The 20,845-nt window shown below is 39.4% G+C and overlaps 1 protein-coding gene across 4 annotated transcripts in view; it reads right to left on the reverse strand.

Annotated features, from left to right (window-relative positions):
• The window catches only part of NME7 (NME/NM23 family member 7), a 94,401-nt gene that overhangs the window by 59,419 nt on the left and 14,137 nt on the right, over positions 1 to 20,845 (reverse strand). For 3 of the 4 annotated variants that reach the window (XM_074852397.1, XM_074852387.1, XM_074852406.1), the window contains exons 2-5: positions 14,997 to 15,104; positions 11,374 to 11,540; positions 5,878 to 5,988; positions 2,147 to 2,197 (exon numbers count right to left, since the gene is read on the reverse strand). In XM_074852397.1, the coding sequence (XP_074708498.1) occupies positions 2,147 to 2,197; positions 5,878 to 5,988; positions 11,374 to 11,540; positions 14,997 to 15,104 (437 nt within the window). Of the gene's footprint in view, positions 1 to 2,146; positions 2,198 to 5,877; positions 5,989 to 11,373; positions 11,541 to 14,589; positions 14,719 to 14,996; positions 15,105 to 20,845 lie in introns of those variants that run through there. The other variant, XM_074852416.1, reaches the window with a different exon arrangement.

Below are 20,845 nucleotides of genomic sequence, written 5' to 3' on the forward strand. Positions count from 1 at the left end.
AAGAGATCCTGCTAACCACTTGTCTGACAGGAACAATTCCTAAGTCTCCTCTGCACAGGAGGATTTTAGGATTCTCACACGTGAGCTGTGTGTGCTGCCCACTGACACAACTTCAGCACTGCTGTCAGGACGGATCGCTCCACTGCCCCGTGCATCTCTCCTGTGGATTTCGCCCAGCCAAAACCCAAAGTGGGAGAGAAGCAAGAAGCAAGATTTGGAAAGTTCACAGGGGAAAAGGACTTAACCACGAAGTGAGTTATCTGCATAAGCAGAAGTCACCTGCTTTTAATGGGATGAATCTGAGTAAGGAGAAGCTTCCCTCCTGTCCTGACCACCTCACTTACATGGAAAACAACCACCCAAAACTGGAAACCCAAATGTTCTATTTAAAAACTAAATAAACACAGTAACTATAATTCTGTATCTTTACAAAACATGCATACCAACAAGCCTGCCTTTTCACTGTGTAGTCTGGACAGAACCAACAAAGCAGAAAGTTGGATGAATGCTTCTTCTATTACTTTCTTAAAAAAAGAGCTTTGCACAATTATAATTGTGGATCTCTTATGCTTCTCTGACCATCTTCTTCCTAATGATCATTTATGCAATGATCAGTGGGCAAGAAGAAAAGAGAAATCCTACTAGTTCTTTGCTAAGGGAACGATATTAAAAATATGAAAAGTTACATAAACATAAAAAAACTACACAGGGAAAAGCTATTGCAACTCAGGTTCCATTGGTCAGAGACTGCTTGTTTAGGACACGGTTAAGTGACACACATACATAAACCCAAGAAAAAAAAAGAGCAATTTTATAACACTGCTTATTGTGCAGACTAATCCTGACTATTAAATAAATTTTAAAAATTAAATTCTTTAATATGAAAAATATTATTTCCCAAAGAAGTAGAATTGCTAATTTTCCCTACTATTTGCTAGAATTGACTAGCGAACTTGGAAATTAGATTTGAATTTAAAGAGAAGTAATACAATGCTAAATATAAATGAGTCAGAGATTTTACATTTCACTGCCTTGACGATCCTTGTTCTATTTGATTTGTAATGCTTTATAACTATTTGTTTCTAATTTAGAGAAAAATCCTATACAGACAATGTAGCCAATAGGACTGTAGGATGGAAGATGGGCACATCAGAGTGGACAAAGGCTACAGTTCCTCAGATAATTACCATCAGTGTAGATAGACATCTGTGAAATAACACTACGGGCAAAATTCTTGCTCATTTATCAACATATTCAGGCAGGTTTACTCAGCAAAGAAAAGGCAATTCTGAATCTCCCTCTGATCTTCAACGTGGTCAGACATAGCCTGGGGCCATGTGTCTGGGAAGGGCTTGAGTTTGGACCCACAATAAATCAGCTGCTGTTGCAGGAGAGTAGCTGGCAGATCCTAATACTCAAGCACTTCATGGCAGTACTGAAACCAGGTCCTTTGACCAAGTCAGTGCAAACTCAGGGTCCCACACAGCTGAAAAGCACAAGGCAGAGCTGCACCCTCTTCCTAAAAGAGGCAGACAGCCAAATCCAGAGGGAGGAAAAGAAAGTTGTTTGTTGGCACTTTCAGGCAAAGTAGAAACGACACAATCTCTGGGTCATAAGCATCAATCTGGTCAGTTATGGAAACACTAAGGTGTTTGATGTTAGGTGGAGCAGTCTAGCATCATGGAAGTTTGACGTCTTGTTTAAGGGTAGCAGTTCAGTAAACAGCTGCTCCATGCACTATCCTTTCACTTACTTATGATCTAGGGTACTTGCTACCAAATCAGTTCTCACAGTTAAGTGTTTCCCACTACTTCTCATTACCTGCAAGCTCCACCCTGATCCTGAAGATGCTCCTTCCCTTGGCTTTGAAGTTTTGCCTTGCTAGGAGCATTTTCACTTCTGAGAGACCAAAGACATTCCCCTGATATCATCAGGCTCTAAAGAGTGTGAGTTAAAACCCTGAATAGCTGAAATAAGGATCTGTCCCTGGAGGAAGATGAACAGGGTGCATACTTTGCAAAGGGCTCCACTCAACTAAGACAAATTCTGAATTTCCCATGGTCCTGCAGTACCAAATAAGGCAAATGAATCCTGTGCATTCAGTAAATAAGCTTAATACATGTCAAGCTGAAATTGATATACCTACTTATAAAAAGGTTTTGATTGGTGGTCTACGTAAAAATCAGCTGCTTCTTTTCTGGAAAAATAAAAAGATATAGATATAGATGTATAGATATATACACACACACACATATAAAGCCCCCTGAAAACCACAAAATATCATTCATCAACATGTTTCTACAGGTAATGTCTCCCCAAGCTGGACAGCTTGTGGGGTGTTGACAGCTAATAACAGAAACTACATTTAAATTGCGGTCATATTTTGTGTGGCTACAGGTGTAGCTTGTAGATGACTCCCCCTTATGCTCCTGTTCTGTGAAACCAGTAATTACTGAAGCCCGTAGTATGGACTTTCAGGGTCTCTGATGGTCCCCACATCCTCAGGTTGAGAAATAAATGCAGCAGAGGCGCCTTCTTGCCAAGCCATTCATTTGCTGTTTTTGTCTTTCATCTCAGTTTGACTGTGTATGTTGGTTAATGAAGTTTGGCTTTAAAGCATAAACAATTTATCTGCTTCACTGGAACTTATTTCCCTATCAAGACTAGTGTTTGATTGCACTAGTGCACAACAGAATATTGCATAACCTGGTTTCCATTCAGTGTCCTCAAATGTTACAAGTCACATAGGCAGCACAATGCTCTCCAGATTAAAACTTACTTTTTGCCACACTTTCCCACTTGAAAACTCAATTTGGTCTTGCTCTTCCCATCAGGCAACACAGCAATTACTACACACTGCTTTCTCCCAAAGCAATGGGCTTTCTGTAATGAGGAGAGCTCCTCACACTGCCAGGCAAATAAAGGCCAGCAGGCATGAACAGTATGTCTGTAGCACAGCTGTTACTTAGCTTTTACGCAAGTACTGGAAGCAAAGGTACCCTTTTCAGAAGGGTGGTGGCCCTCTCCGAGCTCTGCATTGCCACAGCCACGTTGCTAGCAGCACTGGACTCAGCTACTGAACTACACAAGTTTCAGGGACCACCAGTGCCCACACTATTGTGTGGTTTTCACCCCACCACCCCCTGCAGCTAGCCAGCCTACTCTCTTCCCTGCTTCTTCTCCAGCTGCTTCTCATGTTTAACTCTTGCTTACTGTACTGCTTTTGCTGCATGGCAACAGCTAGAAAAATCCATGGAGGTTTTCAAGTAATTTTGCAGCTTCAAAATTCCAGTTCAGAAGCACAGGCTTGGTCTTGGCTTGCTCCAAATCCTGGTGTATACCAATTTCTGAAGCTGGAATTTGTGGAGAAGGACAAGCTCTTCAGGAGGATTGACAGGTGAAAGGAAGCAATATTGCTCACCCTTAGTCTGGGTGCAAAGTTCATAATCAAAGAAGAGCTGCATGGAGACTAAAAGATTCCCACTTGGAAAATGGTTTTTACCTGCAGAAACAGTCTTCTGATCTTTTCTGGTCTCCATGATTTTGCTCACTCTGAACAGGTCTCTTTACTGAAAGAAATTACCTGCATGTTTTTCAAATAACAGATTCTAAGTATGAACAACGGCGTGGTTCTGTAATCTCTGGAACGTCTCATGTCTCTCTCCCATTTGCAGTCCAGACTTAAGCCCAGTATTGCCAGAGGAAAGAAAGAACCTCAAGAAGAACCTCAGAAGAATTTAATTTTCCTAACCTTGACAAATATTTGAACAGTCACAGCCTTCTCCAGCTTTTTTATCGAAATGACCACCTGCTCATTGGAGCTGAATAATTCCCAGTTTGCTGCTTTCAGTTCAGTGTAAGTATGAGCCATTCAAAATTCAAAAGATTTTCACTGACCATAAAGCTAATATGCTTTCCTTCCGTTTCATAACTAAGGCAGAATTAACATGATTTAAAAGTGATGCTAGTCACAGGAATTCTTGTGGTCTCAAGCTTCAAAATTACACTCTGCAAATAGCCTAAAGTTTTTGCTTACAGTTCACTATTTCATCAGAAAATGCTCTTCTGAAACTAATTCACCAAATAATTTTGGAAAGCAAATATGAAAAAGGTATGCAAGTAGATTAAGTATTATAATTTCTGAAGGTGAAGAAATATTTGAGGAATATATTTCTGAAACAAATTGAGCTCTACTACTGAGTTAAGCATTCCTATTGCAGTAAATACAGAACTGCTGTTGCAATGTATAACTTAGTTCCTTTTTCATTTCATCTCTCTCATTACTTCTCTGTTTTTAAGGCATGGAAAACAGTGTTCATTGGGAATAACAGACTGAACTGACATACGATTAAATGAAGAGACTAGAGAGCTGACCTATCAAAGCAGGTGCCTGCCCTCAGTTTCATATCTTGGCTACAATTTTTACAGAAGGCATGAACCTACTTAACAGTTATTGCCAGACAAATGTCAGTAATAATCCCTTTAAAAAAAGCAGTGGATGATGATGCTGGTTTGAACAAGCATGCCTGCAGAGATCTAAGAGTAGAAGACTTTGGCAAAGCCACAGTTCTATAATTTTTAAATGGCACAGTCCCAAGAAACAGAGTATATAGTATGCAGAGAAACCACAAATACTCAAGACAGTACTTGAAATACATCCAGTATCACAGCCCAATCTTGTGCTTATTAATAATTATTTTCAATTATACAAGACAGGCAGAAATTTTTATATAGCGATAGGCAATAAAAGTTCAAGTCTCAAAGTTTCTTCCCTTCAGTGTGAGTCAACTCTAAAGCACGTGACTTGGCTCAACAGTTCTTCAAGTTCTCAGACAGACACTGAAATAAAGAACCACTCAACACAACACTCCAGGATCAAATCTCTCAGACTGCAGGAGATCAAGCCAAAAAAAGCTGGCTTGAAAGACATTGTGAATTGTAAATTAGCGTTAGAAACCTCACTGAACTCACAAACTGGAGTTGCTTGAGGGCAGATCTGGGACCAGTATCATCAAACACTGCAGCAGGTGAATGCAGAGACAAGAGAAGGAAGTCCCATAGTAGTTTTATCAGTATTTCAGAAAGCCAAAAACAGTTTGAGGTAGGGGAAAATTGTTCCTGACCTCACACAGAAGCCATAAGAACACATGAAAATGGTATTATGTAGGACAGATAGCTTTTGTTTTCAAAGACATGTCATATATGAACAGGTTTGGCAGAGCAGCAATGGAGAAATAGCGCAGCAGCTTTGGGGAAGTCTTCCAGGGTAAATTAATTGTTTTCTTTCCTTTGCAATATGCCTTTTTTAAAATCTTGTGGCTCAATGAGATAAGTGGAGAACAGTGCAGGTTTGGGGCAATTAGGAAGATGCATGAGTAAAATCTGTCCAACCCTGCAACAACACCAGGTCATTTGCTGTGCCTGGGACTTCCAGTCATTAAAAAGCAAACAAGTTTGGGTTCTGACAGCACAAATTAAGACAACAGATCTACTGAGAGCGAACAAACCAACGACTTTAAGGACAATGCTGTTATAATCAGTGATATGGTTTGTATCAGGAAGCCATGAGGTGAGGACACACACACGTGTCAGTAGTACACAATGCTGAATTGCTAAAGCTATGATAGTCACCTTGGATTCGTGCAGAGACATTACATATTTAATCACGCATACTCATTGCACAGAACTTTTTAATACTTAGCTTAATTCTCCACACGCTTTCAGAATCCTACATGATTATGAAACCGATGAATCTTCCCTCTATTACTCACTGGAATGGATGTGATGTGTGGAACAACACAGGATAGCTTCAGAGAACATTCTTAACTACAAAAATAGTATTTAGATACAATAGAGCTAACGTTAACAATTCCTTACCTTGAAAGCACCATCATTTTGGCTTTAGTTATTGTAAAGCCTGCATTAATAATGATATCAATTAATTCTCCAATCTTGGTCATTGCATCGGGTTTAATCAAAGCCAGCGTTCTGGGGGGGGGAAAAAAAAAAAAGTAGAGAGATACAGCCAACACTACTTTCCTTAGAGGATTTGGTGTGCATGTTGAGTTTATATTCAGATAAAAAACATCACATCAAAGAGAGAAATTCTGCCATAGTCAAACACCCTAGTCCCAGTGTCTCATCAATTTCCACACTGTTCTTGAATGCCTGCACAAAACATTATTCTGATAAGAACGACTTTTGCACATTAACAATTTCCTCGGTTTTCTAACCCAAGTCAGCCCACTGTTCCACCAGCAGTCATTATTTACTGGCTTCTCCTTTCACTCTCAGAGCAAACAATTTTACCACTTCTTCCTTAGCTAGTGTGTATCTCTAGAGCTCCTCACTCACAGCTCAGGGTTAGAACACAACTGATTTGTTAATGTCTCCCTACACTTGCTCAGCTCCTTTTTCTTCCTAATGTTAATCATTATATACATAAAAATGAAGCTGTTAAAATTTCCTATTTAAAAACACTACTTAAACATGTACCTCTTCCATAAAACTCAAAGTGAAATGATTGTTTTATTATTACTTTTAAAATATTTGGAGGCCTCAGTGAGAAGAAGGTCCTATTGTGCTTGGTGCAGTACAAACACTTCATGGAATACAATCTGCACGCCAAATAGCTGACACTGTTAATAGACACAATAAAAGGTTGGCAGAAGAGGTATTACGTCTCTTATACTGACTGACAGCTATATTCTAAGGGAGACCAATCCAAAAATCTCTACATTCTCCCCCACATCTTTGTTTCCAAGTACATCCTGTCTTCTCGATAATTATCTTTTTATACTGTACATCCCAAGGCCAGGACTGTTTTATTAGTGCGGTTTGCATAGCACCAAGTACACCATCAGCACTAAACATATTATTAATCAAAAATAACAAGCACAAAAAGAAGGTCTGTAAAATGGCATTTTCTATTTGCATTCATCTTGTGGTGAGTCAGCTTCAAATGTGCTCAGCTTACAAATCAACAGATTTATTCAACCCGGCATCTCAGAAACTCCACATCTCTGACAATCCTATAGAGCTCTTTCCATCTTTTACACTTTTCAAATAATGAAGGCTACCCAAGATAGAATTTTTTATTGCAGTACTTCCCTAAATGAAAGGCAAATAATTGCAAATTTCTCATTTTATATACCAGCATTGCATGAAAAGCAGCCTTTAGGTTAACAGCAATATATTCTAGGCAGGGCAAATATGCTGAGGAGATGGATGAACTTCCACTACATTTATCTTGAACCTTAAGTGACCCCAGATTGACAGATGCTTTGGGAACAGACAGACTATCTATTTCACAGCAAATCTAAAGGAAGGGAGGTGTTAGGACCAGGAAATGTAAAGAGGAAGATCCGAACGTATGTGACATTTCATCTGAAACTAAGGGAGAGACATAGGTGACCTTCAGACCTCAGAAACAAACACAGATTTCCTCCAGCATCAGGAAGCTCTTACACACGAACAGACCAGCTTAGGCTCAGATCTGTTGGGAAACAGAACACAAAAAGACTGATGGACTAAGGGTGTGGCCAGAAACTGCATGAGAGTAGTCAACCAAGCCTACGCTTCAGCCCATTGCAGTGCAAACTAAAGTCGGTTCAGCCCTGTCTTCAGCTCGGGAAAGGCTGACCTCTGGCAAGTATCCAAAACAATTTGCCAGCATATTCCATGCAGCCTAGAGCCTGTTGCCTGTTCCCCTCTTCCCCAAGGATTTCACAGCTCCACCTCATTTTCTGATATTATTTATCATATGACAGGGTGTGCCATGTGCATCGAGGCACGTGAGGGGGAGCAGCTGCATGCTTGACCGATGACACGTACCCACCCGGTCACGCAGTGCATGACTTGCACCCTGGCGTAAGAGGTTCTCCACTCTGCCGTTTACCAGGAACACAGGAAGGTTTCCAGTGCTGCTTGCGTTTCCTTGAGGAATACTTTTTTGAATCTATGTTATTACACAGGCTATTTGAGACAGACTGATAATGCTAGAAATAAATTGTCCCTTACTTTTCCAATTTCAAGCTTTCTAGTAAAACTGTAATTCCTACCAATATGTAATGAAATATTGCATTATGAAGCAATTTGCCTAGAAGACATTAATACAAACTGCAATGAGCAACTCTTACATCTTTTCTCTAACACTGATATATAAACTTTAACATTTCAGTGCGAGCTTCTCAGAGATATGCAGGATAAGAAAAGTATAACTCAGGATGCTGAAGACTGTTTCCGAGATTGGGTTTTGATTCATGTGCCCTATTTTTAGTTCTAATTAGGACTATGTTTCTTGTGGTTTGACATGATGCAGTCTGCAAAGTACATTTTGAAACTGTTTTATGTCTAGGAACAAAGGAAAAAGAATAAAAATTAATCTAATTTGCTTACATTTTCAGAGGGACTGTACGACAGCACTGCAGTGAGTACTGAAACAACAGAAGATGGGAACTGATCAAAGGAATGGTACACAAAGCATGCTGTGGCTATGCTTTTGAAATCTACTCATTTCTAATAATAGGACTGTTGCATGTACAGTAGCTTATGTCTTGTAGGAGAGGAAACACTGATTATGTCAATGACTAGAAGCAAGAATAACAATACCCCAATCAAAAAAGAATTCCAATATTCCTGGTTGAGACACAAGCTTTCTAACACCATTTTCAAAACCAGTGATATTAACTGACTCAAAGTATAGGCTACTTAGACAGGACACAGTGGTCAGACAAATGCTTACCTCAGGTTACAACCACCCAGGATCACAAGTGAAAGACTACAGAAACAGAAAGCCCTGTCCCATGCCAGTGATTCCTTCTGGGGTACACTGTAAGTAAGCACATGCTTACTTACCCATTTTAGTCACTGTTTGTGAGATGGTTTCCTTATGATACACTGCGAGGGGAGGAGGGAAGAACACTCAAATATGGCTGTATTCAAAAATTAACCCAAGACTTAAGTAAAGTAGGTGTAGAAATTGAAGCTCCATAGAACTGTCTTAATAATGTTAACCTAATTCTAAAGAGGGCCTGTGCAAACCTAGCCTCTTTTTTGTACCTCACGTACCTAGAGCCACATTCACTTGCTTTACTGACAAAAACAAAGGTCCCTAATTCAAAACATTCAAGACTTTTTATAAACATTCCTCAGTCTCCCTCAAAGGCCATTGCTGAGGCTGTCTGCACACATATTCAGTGACCAAAGAACGTATTTCCAAAGTCAAACTGCTGATAGTCCTGTTCAGCACAAAGGCAAGAAAAAGATGGGGAAACGTTCTGCCTCATACAACATCCTTTAAATTATTAATAGAATTTCAACTACAGATTGTTTTAGGAATTATCACGTAGTGCAGAAATCTTACTATATCTATTTAACTAATAACTGCTGCAAAACCTGCTAGGAACAGGCCAAAAAGACAAACACCTCACATGCAACTATTATGCCCAAGGACTCTTTTAATATGACCCTGTTTACCCAGTGAAAGCTTCTGTGAAGAAACTGGATTTTGAGGATCTCTTGCCTGTTTAAGACACCTTTCACTGTGTTCCTTTGGGCTATTCTGAATATGTAACACCACTTGCATATCTGTTATCTTTCAGATGACATTCCTAACATGTTTTCCAAACAGCTGACATGTCATAAATTCCCCTCCTTCCTTTTGTAGAGCAGTAGAAAAATTCACACCCTCCCAAGACCACTTCATTGACACAACTACAGTGTTGCTGTATAGATGGCAACTTCCCTTACAAGAAGAAAATGTTATTTCATCATAAGCTGCCTTTTCTTGGTGTAACTGCATCAGCACCAGGGCTGATGCTAGTTTAGGCAGGGCAGGAATATAAAAATTTACACTGATATAAAAACCACAAACAAGGCAGATGTAATCTACCCAAGACTCCACTGAGGAACACAGAGAGTAGCCACATATACAGAAGCCTTCCTCTGGTGTTCTCCACCTCCTTTGCTACTCTTCCACCATGCCCAACCCCACCTTGGAAAAAAAGTACTATGAGAACTCCTTTTGGAAAGATATTGCAGCAGTCATTTCCACGGCAAGGTTTTTGTGAGGTTTTGCATGTTAAAACTTGCAACTCTTCCTATATGTCTGCTTATGTACAACTCTCCAAAAAGAGTTCAAAGTAAGCCCAGTTATTGGGAGGGAGCAAGAAAGCAGGCAAACAGGGCTCACTGGAACATCATACCTAAGAAAATATTCTGTGTTCTTTTCAAGAAAAGCTGCGGAAAGTTATCAAAATTTATTAATTTGCAAATTCAGAGATTACCTGCACTGCAGTCAAACCAGATTCCTTTTCAATTAATCTTACTGTCATTTTATTAGGTCTCTCCTGATATGTTTGTTCATGGATGGGCTCTTAAAAGTCTTTTCCAAAGCAAGCCTTTCAACCAAAATGAGATGATGAGTCTTATCTTTATCCATTATAAACAAAATTTGTCTTAACGAACAAGCCCATAGGTTTTATTGACGTTCTCAATCTATACTTCCTGTCCTCAAGCACACAGAGTTTCACGGAATCACACAATTACAGAATCATCTCGGTGGGAAAAGACCTTGAAGCTCCTCCAGTCCAACCATGAACCTCACACTGACCGTTCTCAACTCCACCAGATCCCTCAGCGCTGGGTCAACCCGACTCTTCAACCCCTCCAGGGATGGGGACTCCCCCCCTGCCCTGGGCAGCCCATTCAAACGCCTCACAACCCCTTCTGGAAAGAAATACTTCCTAAGAGCCAATCTAAACCTTTTCTGGCGCAGCCTGAGGCCATTACCAGTTTAGGAGATGCTGAAAAAATTCTCAGAAAAAATCCTCCATAGTGGGAAAAACAATGGAGAATGGGAATGAGCCTCTCTCACTCCTGTTCCCACTGTTTTAGTTACTACTACTAACACAGAGTAGATCTGACCAGTAAGGCATCAAGCTTCTGCACAGATCCCAGAGAGACAAGTGCTAGTTTTGCAAGATCCAGGCCTTTTGAGCCCAGCACACATCAAGGCTACTGTATCAATTCTGCCCCAAGGGAGTCCACAAATCACGAGAATCCTACAGCTGCCTGCCCCGAGGGAGTATCAAAGCTGAACAGGACCCCCTGCTTTCCTCCTCCCCCTCTTCTCTCCCAAGAGACCTAGAGGAGGCAGCAGTTGACACCATGGAGAAGCTGGCCTTCAAGATTTGTCAGGTAACAATGGCAGTCATGGGTTTGCCCACAAGCACGGGTCACTTTGCTTCTCTCCAACTATCACAGATCACTTCAAACTGCACGCAAACTTGTAGCTATCCTCCTCTCCCCGTAGTACAGAAAGCTTATCTCATTTCCAACAAACAGCTAATTTCAAAAACTGGGCTTTCTTACCTCTCTTTGCGGCTTCCCAGCTTGCGAGCTGTATACTGATCCCCATAGTCCACTAAGGATAGATGACGGGAAAAAACAGTAATTTTGTTGCCCACAAATAAATCCTCAAGGTGTAAGCTCTCATACTTGGTGCGCTTCAGAAAGGTGCGATGGTTCTTCACATCATACTGCAGAGAAAAGAAGATTAAAATCTACCATAGCAAGAAATTTAAGCTATGGGCAAACTCAACATAATTTTTACTCTACTTTCAGAAATGTCCATAGTACTGTGGGATTGAAAAATTGATTTAATTCCTAACCCTTTGAACGTACAGGTGTACCAGAAAAGATTAATAGACTAAACCACAATTACAAATTTATTCCATTTAAACAGTCTCAGGCTGACAGCCATCTTTGCATTTTTTATTTTATCATTTGCTTGTGCTAATTCGAGCTGTGATAAATGGTACAGGTGCCTAGTGGATACCTCTGCCCAGTCCCACTGAGAGTTCCCCCTAGTAGATCTATGCTGTTTCACAGACCAATGGCTCGCACCAGGAATGATCAAGATACACACTGCGGCAGGTCTCCTCTTCAGGGCATCGTTCCAGTGATACTATGCTTTATTTGACTGCATAAGACTCAGAATTAGGGACGGATGGATGCCTGCAACACTAGGTTGAGTCGTTCTCGCTGCCTAGAGCTGCAAGCTCAAAAGCCTGTCAAGACAAATCAGCTATACATCATCATTCCAAGCAAGAAGCAAGATGTTAATGTGTAGTTTTCTGGGTGGACTGGCAGAGCACAAAAGGCAACCTGCTGAACAGTTTCTTCACTGCACATCAACATTACAGATGCCTTCAGTTTCCTGAGGAAGTAGAATCCTATGAAAGGAAGAGTTTTGTCCTCCTTGGGCCAAACTTCTCCTTCTCTGCCTTGAATTACATATACTGTCCTCCATTGCAAGTGTATATAGACTAGAGTAACATTAAAAGAAAGAACATCTTTCCCACAAATTTTGGAGGAAAAAAAAATTAAGAGCAAAATTACATACTCCTCCGTGTTCTGAAATGTGTGAATACATTTCTCTCCTGTTAGGAGGCTATAAGAATTGTAAGTTTTTCCAGAATAGCCAAAACTTTGCAGATCAGAGAATATAAATTATTTCGATACTTCTGCTGAGGCAGGATTATAAGGAAGAATCCTTCCCTGCTGAAATGTATTTAGCCCCTCATACGTGCTCCTACTAAGCATCCTCTATTCAAGTGCAGCAGGGAATGAAATTACAACATGCTGAAAAAATAAATCACTGGAATTCAGCTACTTGTTTTTTCCTGGACTTTGTCACGAAGCCTATTTACTGTCTTGATCACATTCAAATTCTTCAATATCTTGACTAAAAATCTGAACATTTCCTTGGTTATTTCACTAACAGTTGCTAGAAAGGCCCCCCAAGCTGTTTCTCTCTTCTCAAGCAGAAGATAAAGGTGGGGGGAGGCATCTACCTGTGTTAAAGAATTCTTCTTTAGAGTGGAATTTTTGATCTGTTTAAAAGACGTTTTCATAAAGCGAATTATAAGCCATAGCAGAAGAAATGTAAGACTGTTTGGACCATTCCCCTCCTGCCCATGTACATGTAGAAGTAAATTACCCCAAACAAAATAGTTCTCTGCTAAGAATCTGTCCCTCTTAAATATTTCTGCTCTCTTTTTAGGAAATCTACTGTAGAAATAAAAGTTTTTCAGCTTTAAGAATTCCCCATGAGAGTTATTAACTATGGAAAATTCAGAGAATGGGGCATCTCTTTGTCATGAGATTCAGTTTTATAAGTTGTTTGCTGTCCTTGGACAAAAAAAACCTATGCTGTCTTCTTCCAGCCACAAGGCAAGCTGGAAACTTGTCTTATTATTCCCACTGTCATTTTTCTTCAGAGGAACCAAGTCATGAAGGACTGATAAAGAAAAGGAAGGCTGAGGACTTCACATAGCACAAGCCTTCAGCAGCTCTGCTCCACCCTCGGCTGAGGTGTGTGATAAAGGAGAGCTATTGTCAGGGAGGTGGGAAAGGGGATGAAACATCTTTCTCATAAGCAGGGAGAAGCTGGCTCATATCCATTACCTCCCTTCTCCTCAGATATGTCAGAGGTAAGAGCAGGCTGTCATCTCCTCAGGAAGATACCAAAAGATGCAGAAGAATGAGGCAGTAACAAGGAAAGAATCACCAAATTCCACAGAAATTAAAAAAAAAAAATTCAGAAAAGAATTCTAAATTTAATCTCTGTCCACAAACTCACCCCCAAAAGTGATTTTGAGATATTCTTTCTACAGAGGTGTTACACACATTTTTGCTTTTTTAACTCCTGTCCTGGTCACACACAGCCCATATACACTCATGACTGTGTGCACACCACACTGTCTTAACCTAAGAGCACACTAGCAAAATGCAAAAGTCTACCAAGCCATAGGAATTTGATGCTGAATGCATTAAGAAGCTCAAGAACACCTTGAAAGCTCTTGGGTTTGAGACATCTAGGTGAAATGAACAACAATTTTGCCAGCCTACACATGGTTGTGTAGGAGGATTATTACGGCTCCTGACTGATTAGCTAAACTGTCTCTGGGAAATAAAAAATAAAAATCCTCACATTTTGACAACTGTACACACACAGACATCATACAAAGAACTAACTTAAAAGGGACAACAGCATGATGGAGTTTGTCTAAAGAGACTATCAGTAAGAAGTGCAAAGTGCATCTCCTCACACAGGTGGGTACCATGGTCTCAGTGAGCAGTAGTTTGGGTAAGAAAAGGCAGATTCCACTAGCTTTCTTATTTCTGCATTTGATATTTACAGCAGGAAAACTAAAATTTGATAATGAAATTACTAAGTGTGAATATCCAAATCTCAGACCCTTAGGTCTTCATTAAAAATCAGAAAGGACTAGTCCAAACCATATACTCGTTCCTAAAAGGAAGCACAAGGCATTGGTTGGTTTATTAGGATTATCTTTACAGTACATATTATATTTTTATATATGTGCCTGCTACTGCAAAATACTTGTTTTAACCTACTATCAATAAACAATGATGATTAGTTGTATGAACCGCAAGTCAGAAAGGTCTGCACAAGCACCACTGTCAGAAAAATTTAGATCCTGGTCTCTGAAATATCCTTCCTTTCATTAAAACCAAATTAAAAGCAATTTACCATTTCCTCTACTTTGATAAGACTCTTACATTTTACTCTTCAGAGACTTCTGGAATTCCTGTTGAAGCTTACTCCCCTGTTTGGAATCAGCTTCAATTTACGTTTCTCAAGCAGTAGGTCAGTGTTGTTGAGTTTCAATTCTGAAACCCAAGTAGAGACTGAATGAAAACAGATTTGAGAAAATTAATCTCTCCATGCCAAAGCAAGCTTTAAAGAAAAAAAAAAAAAAATCATAAACATGGAAGCTCTTCCACGTGCTTCACTGTGAACTTGTATTTCTGCTTTTCTTTTAGTTTTAAAAACAGAGCAAAATACATCTTAAAATACATTTTCCTTACCTGGAAAATTAATAGGCAGAGGCAGTGGCTTGCCATTTTACAAACTGTTTAACTGGATATTACACTTTCAACAATAGATTTTTTTCTTTTATTCTTACCATTTCAACCGATCCATCTTTTGGATAATACAGAAGCTCGTAACGCCGAAACAGTGAAGCATTTGGGTCATACCATTCAGCAGTGAAAGCAAATCTGTCATCCTGACTCTGGAAAAACAAAAGGGGAAAAAGGGCTATTACAGAAAGCATACGTGTTTTGTATGTAACACACGAATAAAAAACTTCCTTGCATTTGTTATCAGAAAAGTAAAACAATTCCCTAGTAACTGCACTTGCACACTCTGCATATCATCTTCTGCTTACCACAGCTGGTGACATCTTTTCACTTCTTAGCTATCAGCTTATCATCTTTTAAGTATGATGGAAATGGCATGACAGTTTTCCAGGCAATCTCAAAACTCATTCTGATTTCATCAGCCATGAAACGTGGACTGTTGTAGAAGTTGTTAGACTTCTTAACTTTGTGAAAGTATTTCATTTACTTTCATTTGTTAAAAAGAATGTGTTTGCTCACAACTAAATTATAGAATCTTAACACATTTTCTACACATCCTACAAGAAAACACTTTCCTCTTCCTGAGCAGTCATATCTGAACTCCTGTTACTGATGAGATAAGCATATTCAAGGACAACATTAGTTTGATTCACTACTTAACTTCCTGAAATTTACATACAGCATAAATAGCCCAATCTCATTTACAACTCATTTTCTGCCCCTAAGGAGTGTGACAAGAAAGCTAGACTTCAATAATTCTAAAACTGTAGCTACATGGGTAGCTTCTCTCCGCTCCTCAGCGTTCAGAGGATAACCCCCTACAGGAAAGTAAGCACAAAGGCGCTGCAACGCATGTGGACGTGCAGTTCTAACACCTCTCAGTGGTATATGTTTGTTAGCTATTGATACTGCAATATCAGTTATTTGATAGCTGTTAGATGGGGCTCTAAATTTTTATTTTCCACACCTCCTCTAAATCTGATTGCTACTTCTGAGGGTAAGCACGGTCTTGTCACAGGCTTCCACTCTTTAAATATATCTGTACTCTTCTTAGACATCTTAAACATTTAGGTACCACTGGGAGTTCAAGTTGAAGCCATTTAAGCCTTTTTTGTCCTTCAGATTTTAGGAAACAGCAGCATTTCAGTTGTTTCAAAGACTGCTCAGTAAGCAACAGGCCAGAAAGAGTTCCCCTGAGCTTCCATGACTATTCTGGAACACCAGCAGGAAAAGGAATCATAATAATTTTCCTAGTGAGTGCAAGCCTAAAGACATATAGACATTAAAAAAAACCCCAACAAACCAAACCAAACACCCAAAACAACAGTGATCTTGCTTTTTTGTCAGTGCATTTTTTCTTTCAACATCTTCAGCTTAAAACTGATTTAGGACTAAGTGCTTTTGCAGGTTGAAGTCCTAACACAAGCAGCAGCAGGAAAGAATGAGATAATGAAGAACAAATTCAGAATTTTACAATGTGATGAATACTTGTACCTGTTCAGTTAAAAGCATCATGGCAAGTGCCCCACCCTCCTGTCAGCCCTTATAGTACCCCTACACTGCAAAACAAAGATACGATTATATCACAGAAAGACTTAGGCAGTGGGGACAGCACAGGGCTCTCTGAAGGATGCAAAGCTTTCATGTCTAACTGTAGAAGTCTGTACAGCACTGAAAGTCTTATTTACATGAGCTACTTTAACTTCTGTGCTATCTCTACACTGCACACTGCAGCCACTGACAATACTTAAACTCATGTTTTAAGTGCAGCATCCAGCAAAAAAACTCCCTATGGACTTAGCCTGGTTTCTGGCCCTAACTTAAACTAGACATGCTTTAAGATGTCCTTACATGATGTCCTTAGCTATGCCTTCATTGCTACTGCTGTCATTCTGGAGATATGTAAGCCAGAACAAACCCACTCATGTCAAAACTCACAACTTAATTCTTCTATATAGGCATGTCATTGGCAATAAGTAATAATAAGGGTTGGCAGACAATAATAAATGGCTGATTTCATCCTCAATCTTAAATACACTCATACTGCTGGAAGGCAAGACAAAATATTTAATTGATTAATTTGACCGTCATCTTGTCAAGGACGGATGTTATAGAGAAGCAACTTCTCCACCAAAGACATTGCCTAAAAAGAAAAACAGTCCTGTTTCTAGAGCACTACCTCCAGAAGTTGACTACTGATGTATGAGATAAAAAAAGGCGCAGCACCCTTAACCAATGCCTCCTCATAACATGAAGACATATATAATTGCCTTACTTCATACTACTTATTTCATATTATAGCATCAATTTCAAATATATTTTCTACACAGCAGTTGCCAGAGAAGCTACTAATTTTCATTTAAGCAAAACTTCCAAAATTTCTAAATGCTTACTTGTCTTGGGAAGTAATGTATTTATGTGAACAAGCAAAGAAAAAAACCATTAGATTTTTCATTTAGTCACCAGTATCAGTCATAGGCACCTTCATGTTTACAGTGAGAAACTACACTGTACGTCTTGTCTGGTGAGGAATAGGTCTGCTTTTTCTCTTTTAACACAGCCTAGGTCTGCTTTTTCTCTTTTAACACAGCCTAGGTTTTAAGATCCATCTGAAATTCATTTTATAAGATATTACTCAATGTCTGAGCTATCAATATTTGTTAGTCAGCAGGCTCTGCTGGCCCCTGCTTCTTACTCAACTGAATGGCAGAAATTACCATTCTGTATTATCCTCTTTCAGCATTGTAAGCAAAGGCAAGGTAATAAATGCTACTTAGACTTGAACAACACTGCAGAGCTAACCCCCAAACACCCAGTAACATTATCAGTAAGCAGGAAAATTTGAATTGATTATTAGTTTGTATCTGGAAAATATGGAGAGCTAACAGTTTTCTAGATTGACAAAAACAAAGTCTGTAAAGCTTCTCCTGGGTCATAACTAGAATTTCCTCTGCTTCATGGACATAAAATTATCACAATAGATATTTCTAAATGCAGAGAACAACATCAGAAGACAACTTAAGAGCTTATGGGAAACACTGTAAAAATAACTGCAAACAGATTATGTTTGTGAACAGGTAGATTGTTGCAGAGGCATGCACCACAAAGTGAAGAAATTCAATATTAAAAGCAAACTGAAGACCCTGCCAAACAAGTATAATGTAAAACACAGTAGGACTGCAGTTTTACTATTGCAGATTCATGCAAATAGTCTTAAACCAGATAGACAACAATCCTGAATACAATCATGCCATGGAGTAATGCGAACATATTCTGGTGAGCTCTTGCCAGGCATCACTGTAAATCTGCCACTCCAAGTCATTAAAAACACCAACCAGTTTAAAATCATAAGTTTTAAAACGTGAGTACATATTAAGCTCATAATACATCTTTTTAGATGAGAACTGAGACTTTTATTTACGTATTTAACGCAGGAGTAGGATTTTGAAGGCAAAAACCAAACACAAAAACCTATCCACTTCCTATGACATACTGTAAGGATTGCAATAAAATTTTAAGTCTTCACAGCCCTGAAATTATTTTTTCTGAACATTTACTTTCGATCAATTTACCGCTCAACCAACAGAACTGGTAGGGCAAACAACTTTCTTACATACCCTTTCACTAGTGTGCCCTAGACTGCAATGTGGGAAGGAGTCTCAAAGATGAGAAGGTGCTACAGGAGACAGGCTATGTTTTGTCCTTGGCTTCTGTTCATCCTCCTAACAAAGGAAACTCAGAAAGAAAGTAATTGTCCAGAGCAGAGCAATTAGAGACCAGCGATGATCTCTCAGGTGGTCTCGTGCTCAATGCACCACACTGCTCCGGACCAACACTGAGTCCTGAAAGGGGAAGATTTCACAGCCCTTGACCAGAGAGCCCCAGCACCTCCTTCCCCCAGGAAATGGCTGAAACACGTTAGTCACTAGTGAAATCACATCACTGCAAACAGCTCGAATAATAACAAATCAAGTGAATCTATAAATATGTTATAACTCAGAAAATTCTTGCTTTAAAGCATTAGTTTCCGTTCATTTCTGTACCATACCCTCATTAAAATCACAAATATCCTCTGCTCTCATGACTAGGCAATTAACCAAGCAACACCTAATGGGGGAGAAATAATTTTTCATAACTTTTCACATCAGTGGAAAAATTATCAGCATTAAAACACCCAGCAATGATTGTGCACTTTATATTTACATACTAATAGTTTTAGAGTGGCTGTTTTGAGCTCAATTTTTACAGCCCCTTTCCATATGAAAAGCTAAGGCTACTGAAATCAGTGATGTCAAAAGTTCACCCACTGTGAATATGGAAAGAATAATGTTTTTCTTTCTTCCTCCTTTTACTAGCTGCACAGAAAAACATTTGGATGCATGTGTAGGCTTTTTTGTTTATATTAGTATGTGTGAATATGCAGTAGGATGGTTCTGTGCACATGAGAAACATTTATTGAAGTACAGCTGAATTAAAAAAATTAAATTTTGTACTGAGTTCTGAAAGTGATGGGGGAAGCAGGCATTCTTAGCTAGCATGGGACTCAGTCCTAGAAGCTAAATCCAAGCATTTATGAAAGAATTGTACTCACAAAAAACCTCTGCTGTAGAGGGAAATGGTTTGTCTGTAACACAGCTGCCAAGGAAGCTCATAACCAGAAAGTAGACCGCTTAGCAAGCTGGACAGGAAATGATCCCTTGTCCTGTTAACCTTTTAGGCTTCCAAACGGCTTCTGTTTTGCAGTAACACAAAGCAGATCTTCCAAAGGTTTTCATGAGAAGCAACAGTGGTAGAACAGCAGCTCAGGGACTAAGGAACTTGCATGGGAAGGTGGAGAAACAATTTTATCCCTCTGGTCTGAACCATGCAGAACATACATCTGGATTTGGTTTTCTCAGCTTCAAGATGCCTCCTGACTGCCACACTACTTTACTATTCTGGGGTGAGTACTTCTGTCCTCTTCCCCTAGTTTTGACTAGAATTTTCATCCTAGAGTTTCTCGTACAATGGAGAAGAGAACACAGGGAGTCAGAAGCTACAGGATTTTTTTTCTGCTGGGCATAAGCATTCTCAGATTTATCACAGTCTAAGGGAAGGGCAGTTTCGATGATTCCCCTTGCTATTACATGGGCAACATTTTTACTAAGATCCTGCCTTCACATGACTTTCTTTTTTCCATTATACAGATAATTCTGTCTCATCTGTAAGCTCAAAGTTAGTATTTTTCTGACAGTTTGTCACTTCAGGCTTTTGAGCTGTAATCTCTCTGATCTGTAATTGACTGGAAACAACTAAGTGTGCTTCAAACTAGTTATCAGCCTGCAATGTATCACAACCCCTTTAGCTTACTACTCACGAAATGAAACAGTATCAAAATATTTCTTAAAATTAGAAAAGCCCTGAGGTATCTAGAAAGTGCATCTTTACATGCTATTAGCAATCTGGTCTCTATGAGGCTTATACACGCTATCAGGAACTTCAACATGTGTGACATATTTGACACATGCTCACGGTCTGTTGCCCACGTATCTACAAGTTTAGGAGTCATGAAGAGTATTGCTACATTTTAAGTGGGCAGCTTCGTGTCTGCTGCTCCTTCAATCTTCCCAGTGACTCAGTGACTCTGAAATCAGACCAGAGAGAAAAAGAATCAAAAGACCTGATTCAACTCCCAATGAAGCAATAAAAAGACTGCACAAACCTCAGTAAAAGCTGAATTGGAGCCAAAAGGATCCATCTTGATATCGGTATTCTATATTTTGTAAAACTGTGTGCTGTCACAGGAAAAACCTGCAGTGAAGCACTGATCTTAAGAATCAAGCTGTTTCTATGAAAATTACTGGGAACAGGATGGCCCAGCAGACAGGAACTATTCTGCTAATATACAAAAAAC

Source organism: Strix uralensis, chromosome 2 (assembly GCF_047716275.1).
Source record: "Strix uralensis isolate ZFMK-TIS-50842 chromosome 2, bStrUra1, whole genome shotgun sequence".
NCBI classification, from domain to species: domain Eukaryota; kingdom Metazoa; phylum Chordata; class Aves; order Strigiformes; family Strigidae; genus Strix; species Strix uralensis.